The sequence below is a fragment of the Heterodontus francisci genome, chromosome 48 (genome assembly GCF_036365525.1).
Source record: "Heterodontus francisci isolate sHetFra1 chromosome 48, sHetFra1.hap1, whole genome shotgun sequence".
Classification (NCBI taxonomy): domain Eukaryota; kingdom Metazoa; phylum Chordata; class Chondrichthyes; order Heterodontiformes; family Heterodontidae; genus Heterodontus; species Heterodontus francisci.
Window position 1 is genome coordinate 4,817,276 of NC_090418.1, and position 14,752 is coordinate 4,832,027.

General features: G+C 45.1%; 2 protein-coding genes across 2 annotated transcripts in view; both read left to right on the forward strand.

Annotated features, from left to right (window-relative positions):
- LOC137357333 (mucin-17-like) overlaps positions 1-14,752 on the forward strand; it is a 193,170-nt gene that overhangs the window by 150,853 nt on the left and 27,565 nt on the right. The gene's annotated exons all lie outside the window — the stretch shown is intronic.
- Positions 127-14,743, forward strand: LOC137357318 (mucin-17-like). Its single transcript, XM_068023573.1, has 6 exons — positions 127-230; positions 8,577-8,684; positions 11,426-11,544; positions 12,579-12,637; positions 14,071-14,207; positions 14,679-14,743. The coding sequence occupies exons 1-6, from the start codon at positions 155-157 to the stop codon at positions 14,741-14,743; spliced, it is 564 nt and encodes a 187-aa protein (XP_067879674.1). The 5' UTR covers positions 127-154.

Here is a 14,752-nt window from a genome sequence, read left to right on the forward strand (position 1 = left end):
AGGTAGCACAGGAACCATAGAAACCTCCTCAGTCGGTAGCACAGCAACCACTAAACCCACCCCCACCACCAAAAGTACCGCAGGCACAAGCAGACCAACCTCTATTACACCCTCCACCTCCCCTGCCACAACATCTACTAGTGCAACAACCACAATGGTCAAGACAACGGCTACCACAATTCAAACTACTACACCGACCACCACAAGATCTACCACAACTACAACAACAGGTATTTCCTTAATCTTAGTCATCAGTGTTTTCATTTAATTCATTGAGTTCCAAAATGTTTATTGCCCATGTACTACTGTAATGAATTTTAGAATTTTCTAATAAAGTCGAGTATTTTTATGGAACTGCATGTGGGTAACCTCATATAGCATGTCTAGTTATAACTGGACAGAGGATGGTCAACGGGCACTGGCAGCATGGCCCAAAAATGCCGACAGCAGGCCCAACCCATTTTTGGCAGTATATTAATATGCATGGTAATCTGCCAACGATCAATGAACTCCAGCTCACCAAGGAGGAGCAGATAGGAAATCTGAATGTAGCTCCATGGAACAGAGCCCAATGTTTCAGAATAAAACAAGAAAGCAACAAAAGATCTGGCAGTAGATTGGATTTTTTCTTGCTCTCACAAAAGTAATTGTTGAGCTGGTTTTCAAAAAATCTGGATCAGCTTGCAGAGTCCCTGTAGGGCGATTTGTTTGGTCATAGTACCTTTAGTTCAACTCAAAGGAGAGCACAGCAAATCCTCCATTATCCAGCTCATTCTCCATCATGCACTTTGCGAAGCTCCATTATCCACCTTTCTTTTGGGCCTCCTTATCTCGAGAGACAATGGATACGCGCCTGGAGGTGGTCAGTGGTTTGTGAAGCAGCGCCTGGAGTGGCTATAAAGGCCAATTCTGGAGTAACAGGCTCTTCCACAGGTGCTGCAGAGAAATTTGTTTGTTGGGGCTGTTGCACAGTTGTCTCTCCCCTTGCGCCTCTTTCTTTTTTCCTGCCAACTACTAAGTCTCTTCGACTCGCCACAATTTAGCCCTGTCTTTATGGCTGCCCGCCAGCTCTGGCGAATGCTGGCAACTGACTCCCACGACTTGTGATCAATGTCACACGATTTCATGTCGCGTTTGCAGACGTCTTTATAACGGAGACATGGACGGCCGGTGGGTCTGATACCAGTGGCGAGCTCGCTGTACAATGTGTCTTTGGGGATCCTGCCATCTTCCATGCGGCTCACATGGCCAAGCCATCTCAAGCGCCGCTGACTCAGTAGTGTGTATAAGCTGGGGATGTTGGCCGCTTCAAGGACTTCTGTGTTGGAGATATAGTCCTGCCACCTGATGCCAAGTATTCTCCGAAGGCAGCGAAGATGGAATGAATTGAGACGTCGCTCTTGACTGGCATACGTTGTCCAGGCCTCGCTGCCGTAGAGCAAGGTACTGAGGACACAGGCCTGATACACTCGGACTTTTGTGTTCCGTGTCAGTGCGCCATTTTCCCACACTCTCTTGGCCAGTCTGAACATAGCAGTGGAAGCCTTACCCATGCGCTTGTTGATTTCTGCATCTAGAGACAGGTTACTGGTGATAGTTGAGCCTAGGTAGGTGAACTCTTGAACCACTTCCAGAGCGTGGTCGCCAATATTGATGGATGGAGCATTTCTGACATCCTGCCCCATGATGTTCGTTTTCTTGAGGCTGATAGTTAGGCCAAATTCATTGCAGGCAGACGCAAACCTGTCGATGAGACTCTGCAGGCATTCTTCAGTGTGAGATGTTAAAGCAGCATCGTCAGCAAAGAGGAGTTCTCTGATGAGGACTTTCCGTACTTTGGACTTCGCTCTTAGACGGGCAAGGTTGAACAACCTGCCCCCTGATCTTGTGTGGAGGAAAATTCCTTCTTCAGAGGATTTGAACGCATGTGAAAGCAGCAGGGAGAAGAAAATCCCAAAAAGTGTGGGTGCGAGAACACAGCCCTGTTTCACACCACTCAGGATAGGAAAGGGCTCTGATGAGGAGCCACCATGTTGAATTGTGCCTTTCATATTGTCATGGAATGAGGTGATGATACTTAGTAGCTTTGGTGGACATCCGATCTTTTCTAGTAGTCTGAAGAGACCACGTCTGCTGACGAGGTCAAAGGCTTTGGTGAGATCAATGAAAGCAATGTAGAGGGGCATCTGTTGTTCACGGCATTTCTCCTGTATCTGACGAAGGGAGAACAGCATGTCAATAGTCGATCTCTCTGCACGAAAGCCACACTGTGCCTCAGGGTAGACGCGCTCGGCCAGCTTCTGGAGCCTGTTCAGAGCGACTCGAGCAAAGACTTTCCCCACTATGCTGAGCAGGGAGATTCCACGGTAGTTGTTGCAGTCACCGCGGTCACCTTTGTTTTTATAGAGGGTGATGATGTTGGCATCGCGCATGTCCTGGGGTACTGCTCCCTCGTCCCAGCACAGGCATAGCAGTTCATGTAGTGCTGAGAGTATAGCAGGCTTGGCACTCTTGATTATTTCAGGGGTAATGCTGTCCTTCCCAGGGGCTTTTCCGCTGGCTAGGGAATCAATGGCATCACTGAGTTCCGATTTGGTTGGCTGTATGTCCAGCTCATCCATGACTGGTAGAGGCTGGGCTGCATTGAGGGCAGTCTCAGTGACAGCATTCTCCCTGGAGTACAGTTCTAGGTAGTGCTCAACCCAGCGGTCCATCTGTTTTCGTTGGTCAGTGATTATGTCCCCCGATTTAGATTTGAGGGGGGTGATCTTCTTGATGGTTGGCCCAAGAGCTCTCTTCATGCCATCATACATTCCTCTGATGTTTCCGGTGTCTGAGGCCAGCTGAATATGACTGCATAGGTGTTGCCAGTAGTCGTTTGCGCAACGCCTAGCTGTTCTTTGTGCAGTACTTCTGGCTGCTTTAAGTGCTGCGGATGTTAAATCGCTGGGGGCTTTCTTGTAGTTCAAAAGTGCAATGCGCTTAGCGGCTATGACAGGTTCCAGCTCTTCATTATGAGATTGAAACCAGTCTGCATTTCTCTTCGCACTTTTGCCGTAGGTGGTCAAAGCTGACTCATAGATGGCGTCTCTGATGTGGGCCCACTTGGTCTCAGCATCCCCTGTGGGAGTGTTTTGAAGGGCTGTTACAAGTGAATTTAGAAATTTTTGTAACAGCTGTGGGTGAGAAATTCTGCTCCTTATTCTCCAGTATATCCTCTGTTATCCAGTTTGATTCCATTATCCAGTTTCTAAAATATCCCACCTCAACATTAAACTGTCTCAGTAACCCCACCTCAACATAAAACTCCTTCAGTAAAACCCCAACTCAGCACTAAGCTAAATTACCCCTACTCAAAACAATTTTGCACTGTAACAATTTGACTCTCCCTCCCTCCCCAGCTCTCGGACTTGATCCTCACCCCGATCGCAAGCTAGGCCACCAGCCTTCCTTCCTGCTGGAAACTGGGCCCGACTCCACCACCAGCTAAACGCTGAACCCAAATGTCCCAGAGCAAAGTGGATTCACCCTGGCCCAGCCCCTTGCACATATACCCCATACCTCATTTTATGCGTCACCTGTGAAATACCTGCAGCCAACTGTTCACAGACAATCAGCTCTTGATGCTTCTTGCCCACGGCCTTTGGTTACGGCCCAGCCCACGCCGCTCCCCAACCCTCACCACTCCCGGCCCTCGTCTCTGCACAGTCAGTCGGCGCTTGATGCTTCTGGCCCCCAGCCCTGCGTTACTGCATGAGAGCCCCGAGCCTGACCGCTTCCAGACCCTAGCCGCTTCCCGGCTCTCACCCCTGCACAGAGAGTCAGCTCTTGATGCTTCTGAGTCACTGGACTCCAGCCCTGGCTCTCGCCACTCCCCAGGGCTTCAATGTTGAGGTTGACCATTCAGAATAGCAACAACAGGTATCTTAAAATCAGTCGCTTCAGGTAGATGGCGCTTGTTAACTGCGGTTTGCAGTTTATCGAGGAGAGAGAAAACTCTGATTTCAAACCTACCCGTACCTCTGGGTGGTGCTCTTTAGTCAGAGGCTAGGAGAAGGAAACTCCGATGTAAAACCTGGAGCTTGGTGGTTGTCATGGTCTTCTCAGCCTGCTGAGCCACTGCAGGGAAACCCTTAGCCTAAAGAGTGAGATCAGTCAGCGCAAGCTGATCTTCATTTTAAACCAAGTAAGTGCAGGCGAGAAGAATCAGGCCCATAGCAATGGGGGGAGTAGCGATAACAGAAGGTGCAAGATGGCACTGGCAGCCGCAGCCTCCATCCTGCAGGTAGGCAGCTGAGAAGTATGGGTCGTCTGACTGTTGATCTGGAGACAGCAACATTATTCAGCAGCACTCTGAGCAACCAAGCAGCCTTTTCTAGGGTTGCTTACTCCAAATGGAGATGGGCCTGGAAAAGGTGACGCAAGCATTGTTTGTGTTAACCTTACCTGGTTGGCTTACCGTGATCAACGGGCATCTTTCAAGCGGTGCAAAAGAAAGAAATAACGCAACGAGCTAAAACATTCTAAAATTTGCGTGTTGGAATGTTCGCGCAATAATTAACGCAGATGACAACATGCGCCCTCCAGAACGATCTGTGCTTGTTGCCAGAGAAGTAGCTTGGCTTGACATCGATATCGCAGCACTCAGTTTGCTTTGCAGAATAAGGTTCATTGACAGAACACGGAGCAGAGGCTACACACTTCATTGGTCAGGGAAAGGCAAGGAGGAACTATGCAAATCCAGTGTCGGCTTTATGATAAAGAATATGATTGCAAGCAAGCTTCAGAGTCTTCCCCTCGGTAATTTCGATCTTCTCATGTCCATGCGACTGCTGATTCAAAACAACCAGTTTGCCATCAGAAACAACGTATATGCCCCCATGCTCCATGCTGATCTTGTGAAAGAAGATTTCTGGCACGATCTGCACAACCTTTTTCATAAGACCAACGATAAGCTCATCATACTGGGGGTTTTGAGTGTAAGAGTTGATCGAATCAAAGAATCCTGGAAAGGTGTGCTGGGCGGGCACGGCGTCGACAACTGCAATGACAATGGTCGTTTGCTTCTGGAATTCTGTACTGAGCATAAATGCAGCATCACTAATACCCTGTTGCAGCAGAAGGACAGAATCAAACCACTCGGGGACATCCATGTTCAAAACACTGGCACCTCTTGGACTACATCCTAGTTCGCCAACCGGACATCAGGGTTGTACTTCACTTCAGAGTTATGCCCAGTGCCGACTCTTACACTGACCACAGACTGGTCCGAGCAAATGTTGCACTCAAAATCAGCCACCTCCCAAGAGAAAGGCCCCAGTAACGAAGAAACTCCAAGTTCACTGACTAGGTCTGCCAGAGGTTCAAGCAGAACTCCAGAGCAAACTGGAAATTAAGCTCAATGATAGCATGTTCCTGGACACTGAAATGGACCCAGGTAAACATGTTCTTCAGAAAACGACTGTGGAAAGTGCTCAGTTATTCAGTGAGCAAAAACAGGGACTGGTTCGACGAAACCGACTCCAGAATCTGAGATTTGCTCAAAAGAAATGCTCCTACTATACGAAATCTCTTGCAAGACCAGGTGACCAATCTGCAAAAGCTGCTTCTAGGATAAGCCTGCAGTACCCTGCAAACCAAGCTTCGAGTCATTTAAAATGATTGGTGGTAAGCACTGGTAGAGAAGACACACAGTTATGCAGACAGCAGTGACATGAGATCTTTTTACAAGTCCTTGAAGACCGTTTCTGGACCATCCCACCTGATACAGGCAGCACCATAATCTTCTGCCCGCAGAACCATGCTTACTGACAAAGACCATCATGATTCCATAGTCAGAGCACTTTGAGAGCCTCTTTGGGGATGAAAGGATGGTGCAGGAAGCTTCCATAGTGAGGATACCACAAAGGGAAACAAAGTTCGAACTGGATGAACTGCTGATGTGCAAAGAGATTGCGAGTGCCATCGAACTACTGAAATCCTGCAAGGCCCCGGGAATTAATGGCATTCCAGCAAAGGTCTACAAGCAGGGAGGAAGCACACTTCATGACAAGGTCACAGAGCTGTTTACGGCTTGCTGGGAGAAAGAGAGAGTGCGACAGGAGCTTCACGATGCAGTGATTGTCACCCTCTACAAAAACCAGTGGGAATAGCCAGAGTGCTCAAATTACAGAGGGATTACCTTGCTCTCCAATGCAGACAAAATCGTAGCAAGAGTACTTCTAAACAAACTTGTACAAACAATCACCAAAGAAATTCTCCCCGAAAGCCAGTGTGGATTTTGGCCAGGAAGAGGAACCACGGATATGGTCTTTGTACTGAGACAGAGCCAAGAAAAATGCAGGGAACAGAACATGGGCCGAGAGGTTTCCTTCACGGACCTCACAAAGGCCTTCGATGCCGTCAGCCAGGATGGACTGTGGGAAATACTGTCTAGACTGAGTTGTCCACCTAAGTTTCTGGAGATTCCCCAAAAGCTGCATGTAGGACAGAAAGGCCAGGTGAAACTGAATGGAGCACTCTCTGATAGCTTCCCTATCTCCAATGGTGTAAACCAAAAGTGTGTTTTTTTTTTCGTTTAGTTTAGAGATGCAGCACTGAAACAGGCCCTTCGGCCCACCGAGTCTGTGCCGACCATCAAACACCCATTTATACTAATCCTACACTAATTCCACATTACTACCACATCCCCACCTGTCTCTATATTTCCCTACCACCTACCTATACTAGGGGCAATTTATAAAGGCCAATTAACCTATCAACCTGCAAGTCTTTGGCATGTGGGAGGAAACCGGAGCACCCGGAGGAAACCCACGCAGACACAGGGAGAACTTGCAAACTCCACACAGGCAGTACCCAGAATTGAACCCGGGTCACTGGAGCTGTGAGGCTGCGGTGCTAACCACTGCGCCACTGTGCCGCCCAAGAGCACTGTGCTCTTGCAGCGACCCTCTTTTCCATCTTCTTCAGCATGATGCTTCACAGGGCCGAGAGAGATTCGACAGAGGGTATTTGCATCCGCTTCTGAACAGATGGGAGTCTTTTCAATCTACGACGAATCTTAGCGCTTACAAAGACCACAGAAGTGCACATCTTGGAACTTCTTTTTGCTGATGCTGATTGTGCCCTTGTGGCCCACACATCGGAAACACTACAGCTCATTGTGATCTGTTTCTCAGAAGCAGAAAACGCCTTACCATCAGTCTGAAGAAAACAGAAGTGCTGTTCCAACACCCACCCCTTGAAAGTTACAACCCATCACAGATCAATATTGATGATCAAAGTCTCAACACTGTCGATCAATTCACATATCTGGGCATCATGATTTCAAACGCTGCCTCCATCAGCAAAGACATTGACAATCGCTTGTCCAAAGCCAACAGCTCTTTTGGTCGCCAATCTAAACGAGACTGGATAAATGACTCCTTGCACATATCCACGAAAATCCAGGTGGACAAAGCTGTTGTTTTCACAGGCCTCTTGTATGGCTCAGAATCTTGGGTGCTGTACAGTAAACAAATTAAGCTGCTTGAATGCTTCCATCAACACTGCTTGTGCTCCATTACGGATATAAATGACAGGACAACATTACAAATATTGAAGGCCCTTTAGGAGGGAATTTACCCAGCATTCAGAGCATCCTCTTCCAATGACAGCTACGCTGGTCAGGGCACGTATCATGCATGGAGGACACAAGAATGCCAAAAGCAGTGCTGCATGGACAACTGTGCTCCATGAAAATGTTTCAAGGACCAGCCGAAGAAACAACTCTCTTTGTCTGACATCGAACAACCAACAAAGGAGCAGGATGCTGCTGACAGGAACAACTAGCGCTCAAAAATCAGGAATGTTCCTTGCAGGATTGAGTCCATAAGACATGAAGTTGTGGAAGAGAAACATCAAAAATAGAAGGAAGCTGATTCTGCCCAGGCTCCCCCAGGTCAAGAATTCCTGTGCCCCAAGTGCTCAAGAGCCTGCAGATCTAGAATTGGAATGTTTATCCACCAGCGAGCGTGCCAGCACCCACAGAGCCAAATCTTCCCTTGATCTTTGAAGAACGAGCCATCATGATCATCATCATCCACTTTGTGCCCCGTTACCCAGTTTGTCTTCCATTATTCAGTTTGATCTCTATTATCCAGTTTGACCTCCATTGTGCAGTTTATCCTCCATTATCCATTTTATCCTCCATCATCCAGTTTGACCTCCATTATCCATTTAGTTCCCCATTATCAGGTTTGTCTCCATTATCCATATTGTACTCCATTATCCAGTTTGACCTCCATTATCCAGTTTGACCTCCATGATTCCTTTGCTCTCTATTATTCATTTTGCCCTCCATTATCCAATGCCATCCATTATCAAAAAGCTGGTCAACAGCTAATGTCCAAGTTCATTTGTGTAGAATGGTTAGGCGATGCAGATAATGAAAGTGACCATTGAGCAATGTCCCAATATGAATATGTTCCTACAGTAGAGGTAGACAGAAACTGGAAAATAAAAATTGCTCTTCTATTGTGAGCCATTTCAACAATCATACATTATTTTGAAATAACTATTATTATTTCTTGACGAAGCAACAAATCCATGTCAGAATGGAGGGATCTGGAATGGAAAGAAATGCGAATGCACGGACAGCTACAGTGGAACATACTGTGAATTTGTAAAAGATAGCATTGAGATTGGTGAGTTTATTTTAAGACTAATTGTACTTTTTGATGCTATTCCTTTGTGTGTTTATTGATACTATTGCTTTTCTCCATTTCACTTGATATCCTTATCTAACAAAAAGTTGTCTGTCTCAGTCTTCACGGCATCCACCACCTTCTGGCAGAGAATATTCCAGATTTATATCACCCTTTTGAGAAAACGTGCATCCTGATTTCGCTCCTGAATGTCCTGGCTCTAATTTTATATTCTGGATTCTCTCATATTCCAGATTGCCCCACCAGAGGAGTTAGTTCCTCTTTATCTATCCTCTAAAATCCTTTTAACATTAGAAATATCTCGATCAGATCACCCCTCAATTTTCTATACTCCAGGGAACACAAGTTAGTGCAACCTGTCCTCATAATTTAAGCTGCTAAGTCCTGGTATCATTCTGATGAAACTGCACTACACCGCCTACCAAGGCAATATATTCTTTCAGAGTTGCATTGCCCAGGAATGAACACAGTACTCCAGATAGGGTCTGACTAAGGCTTTGTATAACTGAAGCATAACTTCATCTTGTATCCAGCCACCTACACCTTCAGTACATCCTTAAAAATTGCAGAGGAAAATTAAACCAGTCCCTCAGGTTTCACGGTGAACCCTAATTTGGTGATCGGTAACAACTTTCTCAGAAACTCCTTTGCTCAGCTGGCAGTTTGACTGCTGTGTTGAAGCAGTTGCGACTTTCCCTGTGATTCCCTGCCTCCCCGTCTAGGGTATGTCTTTGGCAAGTTATTCTCAATCTTCTTTATTGACAGACTTCTGTCCTTGACCTTCAATCCCTTGCATCTATTTGAATGTTACATTACTTCTACTAGCTTATCATCGATCAGGCATTGCAGAAGGAGGCCATTCAGCTCATCGGCCCTCTGCTGGCTGTATAAAAGAGCTATCCAATTAGTCCCACTCCCTTGCTTTTTGCCTGTAGCCCTGCAATTTTGTCTTTTTCAAATATAGTGCATTCCAGATCGTAACAACTTTCTGCATAAAAAAATGTCTCAACTCCCCCTTGATTCTTCTGCCAATTACCTTAATCACTGTCCGCTGGTGACTGGCTCTTCCGTCAGTTCCTTCCTGTCTACCTGATCAAAACCCTTCAAAATTTTGAACAGCTCCATTAAATCTGCCCTTAACCTTCTCTGCTCCAGAGATCAATCTCAGTTTCTCTAGTCTATTCACATAACTGAAGTCCCTCATCCCCTTGTATCATACTAACTTCTACCAATTAGTTAACAGTGGGTTTCACTCTTCCATACTTCATAGTCTGTCTGTATACCTCTATCTTTTTCCAGAGATCTTTTGCAAAGATCTTTTTACACTCAACCTCTTGTTCTTCCCTTCTTGCCAACCTGGGCCTCGTTTCTCTGAGCTTAGCTAAGTATGGGGGTGTGTCCCCATAGGGAGAGAGTGTGGACTCCAAACCACATACTCAGAAACTAGAGCTGAGTTTTCATTTCTCAGCAGCTTACTTTGGAGAATCAAACATAAGAGATGGGTCCTTGTGCACCAGACACCCAGCAGATCCCAAAATAATTCCTCTTCAGTTTACTGAGCCTGAATATAAAAGACTTGCATTCCTATAGCACCTTTGAAGATCTCAAGATGTCCCAATGTGCTTTACAGTGAACAAAGTGCTGTGAAGTGTAGTCAATCTTGTACTATACAAAAGAAAGGAGTAGGCCATTGCAGTGGCCAATATGCACTCAGCAAACACCCGTAAAGAGCAATGGGATGAATTATCAAATCATCTCTTTTAGGTGTTGGCTGAAGGATAAATTTGGACAGGACACTGGAAGAACTCCCTGGATCTTCTTCAGGTGGTGTCATGGTATAGTTTGCATCCACCTGAGAGGAAAATTGGGTCATAGTTTAATATCTCATCTGTAAGAAGGCACCTCCAACAGTGCAGCACTCCCTCAGTCCTGCACTAGGAGTGTTGGCATGAACTATGTGCTCAAGTCTCTGGAGCAGGACTTGAAACCACAATTTTCTGACCCAGAGGTGAAGGTGCTATTACTGAACCACAGCTGACACTGTGAATGGCATATAATGACCTGGCTGAGTTTTGTCCTTTTAACTGCATTTCAACTAAGTTTCAGGTTATGAGGCAGTGTGTTGCAGCCCAACAATGACAACAGTCTAATCGTAAAACATGGTGAGGGAAACAAATTGAGCCCATGGTAAATTCGAATTTCCATAAAGTAATCTTTGCAATTGAGAACCGTGGAGGGATGGGGCAGGGAGAACTAAGCATATGTCAAAGTTCCTTTATCCCTCCAACTAACAATGCACAAAGTCATGTATCAGGTACAATAGTGTGTGAACTTCCAAAATGAGTTATGGGTTGAGCATCCTGTATTCATTCACAGTTCTCATGTCACTTTTACTGCCAGAAAATTAATGAGAATCATAGAATTTTACAGCACAGAGAGAGAGGCCATTTGGTCCATCATGGCTATGCCAGCTTTTTGAAAGATCTATCCAATGAGTCCCATTCCCCCACTCTTACCCCGATAGCCCTATACATTTTTAATTGTCAACTATATATCCAACTCTCAAAGTTACTATATAATCTCTTTCCATCACCCTTTCTGGCAGTGCATTTCAAATCATAACAATTCACTGTATCAAAAAAGACTTCTCCTTAATACCCCACTGCAGTAAAATTTTGTCTGTTGAATGATTAATGAAACTGTATTTTGATCTTTTACAGAAACTGTTGAAGCCACCATCAATGCTTCTGTCAAGATAACAAGTGAGACGTATTCTGACAAGCTGAAAGACAACAAATCAGAGGAGTTCAAAGCATTTTCGGATAACTTCGAAGAGCAGGTTGGTGCCCAGGGCTGCCCATTCCAACTGTGGTCTTCTATTAGTTCAACATTGTTTCCTTGGCTTTCATATTCACTGTTCCTGTGTGTACAACCTCATTTTGACTTTTTTTACCGCCTTTTCTGTCTATATTCTCTCAACCATTTAAGATCGTATAATTTAGCATAAACTCCCGTTCAAAAATAATCTACTTTCCCAATATCTCTCTCGCCATCTCTCTACCAATGCAGCTCCATTTCCTTTAATATCATATACTTTCATTTGCACTGAAATCTCTCATGTGGCGTTCTGTAAATCTACAGATACAACTTCCAACCCATGCCCGTTGTCCACAGACTGTTTCTTGAAAAAGAATTAATTAATAAGAATTAAGTATATCAGACCCAATTCAAGGTGTTGTCCACAACTAACTCATTTCTCTCGAATGTTCTGGTGTTATGGGCCCAAAATTTACTTGCAACAAGGGTAAACTGCTATGACTTGCCCCTTTCTTCAACAATGGCCTTAGGTTTGCCAACATCTCGTACTTTGGCATAATTCCTGTCCTCAAAAGTGCCCATGTCATCAGTATAGCTGGGGTACTTCCTGGGTATGGGGTTATTGTTAACAAAAACGGGCCCCTTTCTAGAAAGGTGGTCCTCTTTACAACAGCTGGCTGCCTCTCACAAGAGGGGGGACTGGTGAGAACTTCAGCGTGTGATGTCATCTTTCCTAGTCCCACCTCCATCTGTGACATCAGGCTACAAGGGGCAGAGATGGGATCTTCCACTGTGGTGCCCCCAGAAACTCCAGCACACCATGAAGAGGAGGAAACCTTGCATTAATAAAAGTCCCTCCCACTCACTGCTGATCATGGCCCCGAATCCCCCAAATAGATTGCGTCAATTTTTTTTGAGGGGGGTGAGAACCATGAATTCCTCTGACCAATTATAAGCAGCCATAATATTATCTTGACTGTCTCCCTCCAATGAAATGAAATGTACATTTAAATACAGGAACATTCATAATCCTGTCTTTCTTTCTCTCTCTTCAAGATGAACATCATTTACAGAGGGATAGAGGGATACAGTGGAGTGAGGATTCTAAGCATAAGGTAAAATCCTTTCAGCTTGTAGTCCCCTGGACTGCTTCAAAAGACTTGTTACCATGAATTGTACATTGTGACAACTGGTCTCAGGAAAGGAAGAGCTTGTATTATCTTGCACTTCCTCAGGATGTCCCAAAGGGAGATTTTGCATTTAGAAGATTTTGTATTTAGATTACTGCAGCAGGGTTTAAACTCATGACCTTCTAACTCAGAAGGGAGAGTGCTACCCACTGAGCCAAGCTTGTTCTGAAGATAAAGGCTTAATCTTGCTTCAGCATTTCACACAGGATTGGCATGTATGCATCATTGCAGGTGTTACAGGAGTGCTGCATTGTCGGAGGTGACGAACGTCAGATGATACATCAAACCAATGCCCCTTTTGTTGCTGGATGCTTAAGAACCTGTGGCATTATTTGAAAAGGGACAGGCCATTCTCCCAGTGCCCTGGCCAAAATTCCTCTCTAAAAATCAATTTAATTGGCTGTTCATTCTGTTACTGTTTGTGGTGCTTTGTTGTATTCAAAAGGGCAACTTTTTCCCCCCCACACAACAGTCAGTGCATTCAAAACAATTCACTCCATGTGAAGCTCTTTCTGAGAGACATTGTGATCTGGAGACTTACTTGAGTTCCTACTCACCTGGGAAATGGTATTGTTGCACTACAGCCAAATGTACAAAAGGCAGCGCATGTGATATTATGGCTCTGATACTGAGCCAACAACCCCGAAGTCAAGAGTTCAAATCCCACAATGGCAAATGTGAAATTAAATTCAATCAATCTGGTTGCTTCTGAACTGGCACTGTGAAAGCTACCAGATTGTTCACTAGTGCCCTTCAGGGAAGGAAAATTACCACCTCTTCCCTGGTCTTACCTGCATGCAACTCTGGTCCCACACCATGTGGTTGACTCAATATCCTCTAACGTGACCTGGCAAAAGTCAGTCAGTTGTAACCCCAATCACTAGAGAACCCAAGAATGTGCAATGAATGTGGCATTGACCACATTCTGAGAACAAATGAATGTAGAAAACAAACACTTGCCTGATCAAGAATCCCCACAAACTTCATCAGGAACTGCTCTGAAGCTGATTGATTGTTGCAGAGGTGAACTCTGTCAGTTTGGCCCATGGGTTGAACTCTTGCCTCTGATGAGTGTCCAGTGCTCAAGTCGCACACCAGGGATTCAACTCCGAATTAAGGTTGACGCTCACTTGCAGTACCGAAGGAGAGCTAAAGATGTATTAATCCCAGATTCCTGGACATCGAGGATCTCATGGTACCATTGAAGGAGAACCAGAGCCTCATCCTGGACAATATTCCTTCCCTTAGACAATAAAATAAATGTTTTTTAACAGTTACCCAGCTGTGCCCTTCATTGTTTGTAAGCCAGATGGCTGAAATTTCATTGGGTTTAAAGCAATGTCTTTTTTGCCCCATAGGAATGGCAGCATCATTGTTGATCATGATGTAATCATCACTGTGAGCAATTCAGAATTTTCTCCAGACTTTCTCACTGACACAGTGAAAGAAATTGAAAAGAATCTGAAAAATACAACTTGTACCAATTCAACAGGAGGTAGGAGTCAAACCTGAAGCCCCAAGTGTCTGAGCTGATGGACTTTAATCTGTGAATAAGGATCTATTCTCTCTAAACTCTGCTGTATCTGCCCTGGGAGAGTTTGATGGGACAGTAGAGAGAGCTTTACTTTGTATCTAACCCATAATGTATATACCCTGGGAGTGTTTGATGGGGACAGTGTAGAGGGAAGCTTTCAATAGTTTCTAACCCCTGCTGTATCTGCCTGGGAGTGTTTGATGGGGCGGTGTAGAACAAGCTTTACTCTGCAACAAACCTATGCTATACCTGCCCTGGGAGTGTTTAATAGGACAATGTAAAGTACCTGAACTGAAAATGTTTGATAGCACAGAGGGAGCTTCACATTATATCTAACCCACGTTGTGCTGCTGTGGGAGTGTCTGATGGGACAGTGTAGGGAGAACTTTTCTGTGTTCCATTCCCAAGACTAAAAGTCCTTACCTTAATCAGCACCAAAATCAGAAAACTCTCAGTCAGCAGGGTTGGAGTATAAATCATCCTCAAATACATTGTGATGAGAAGTG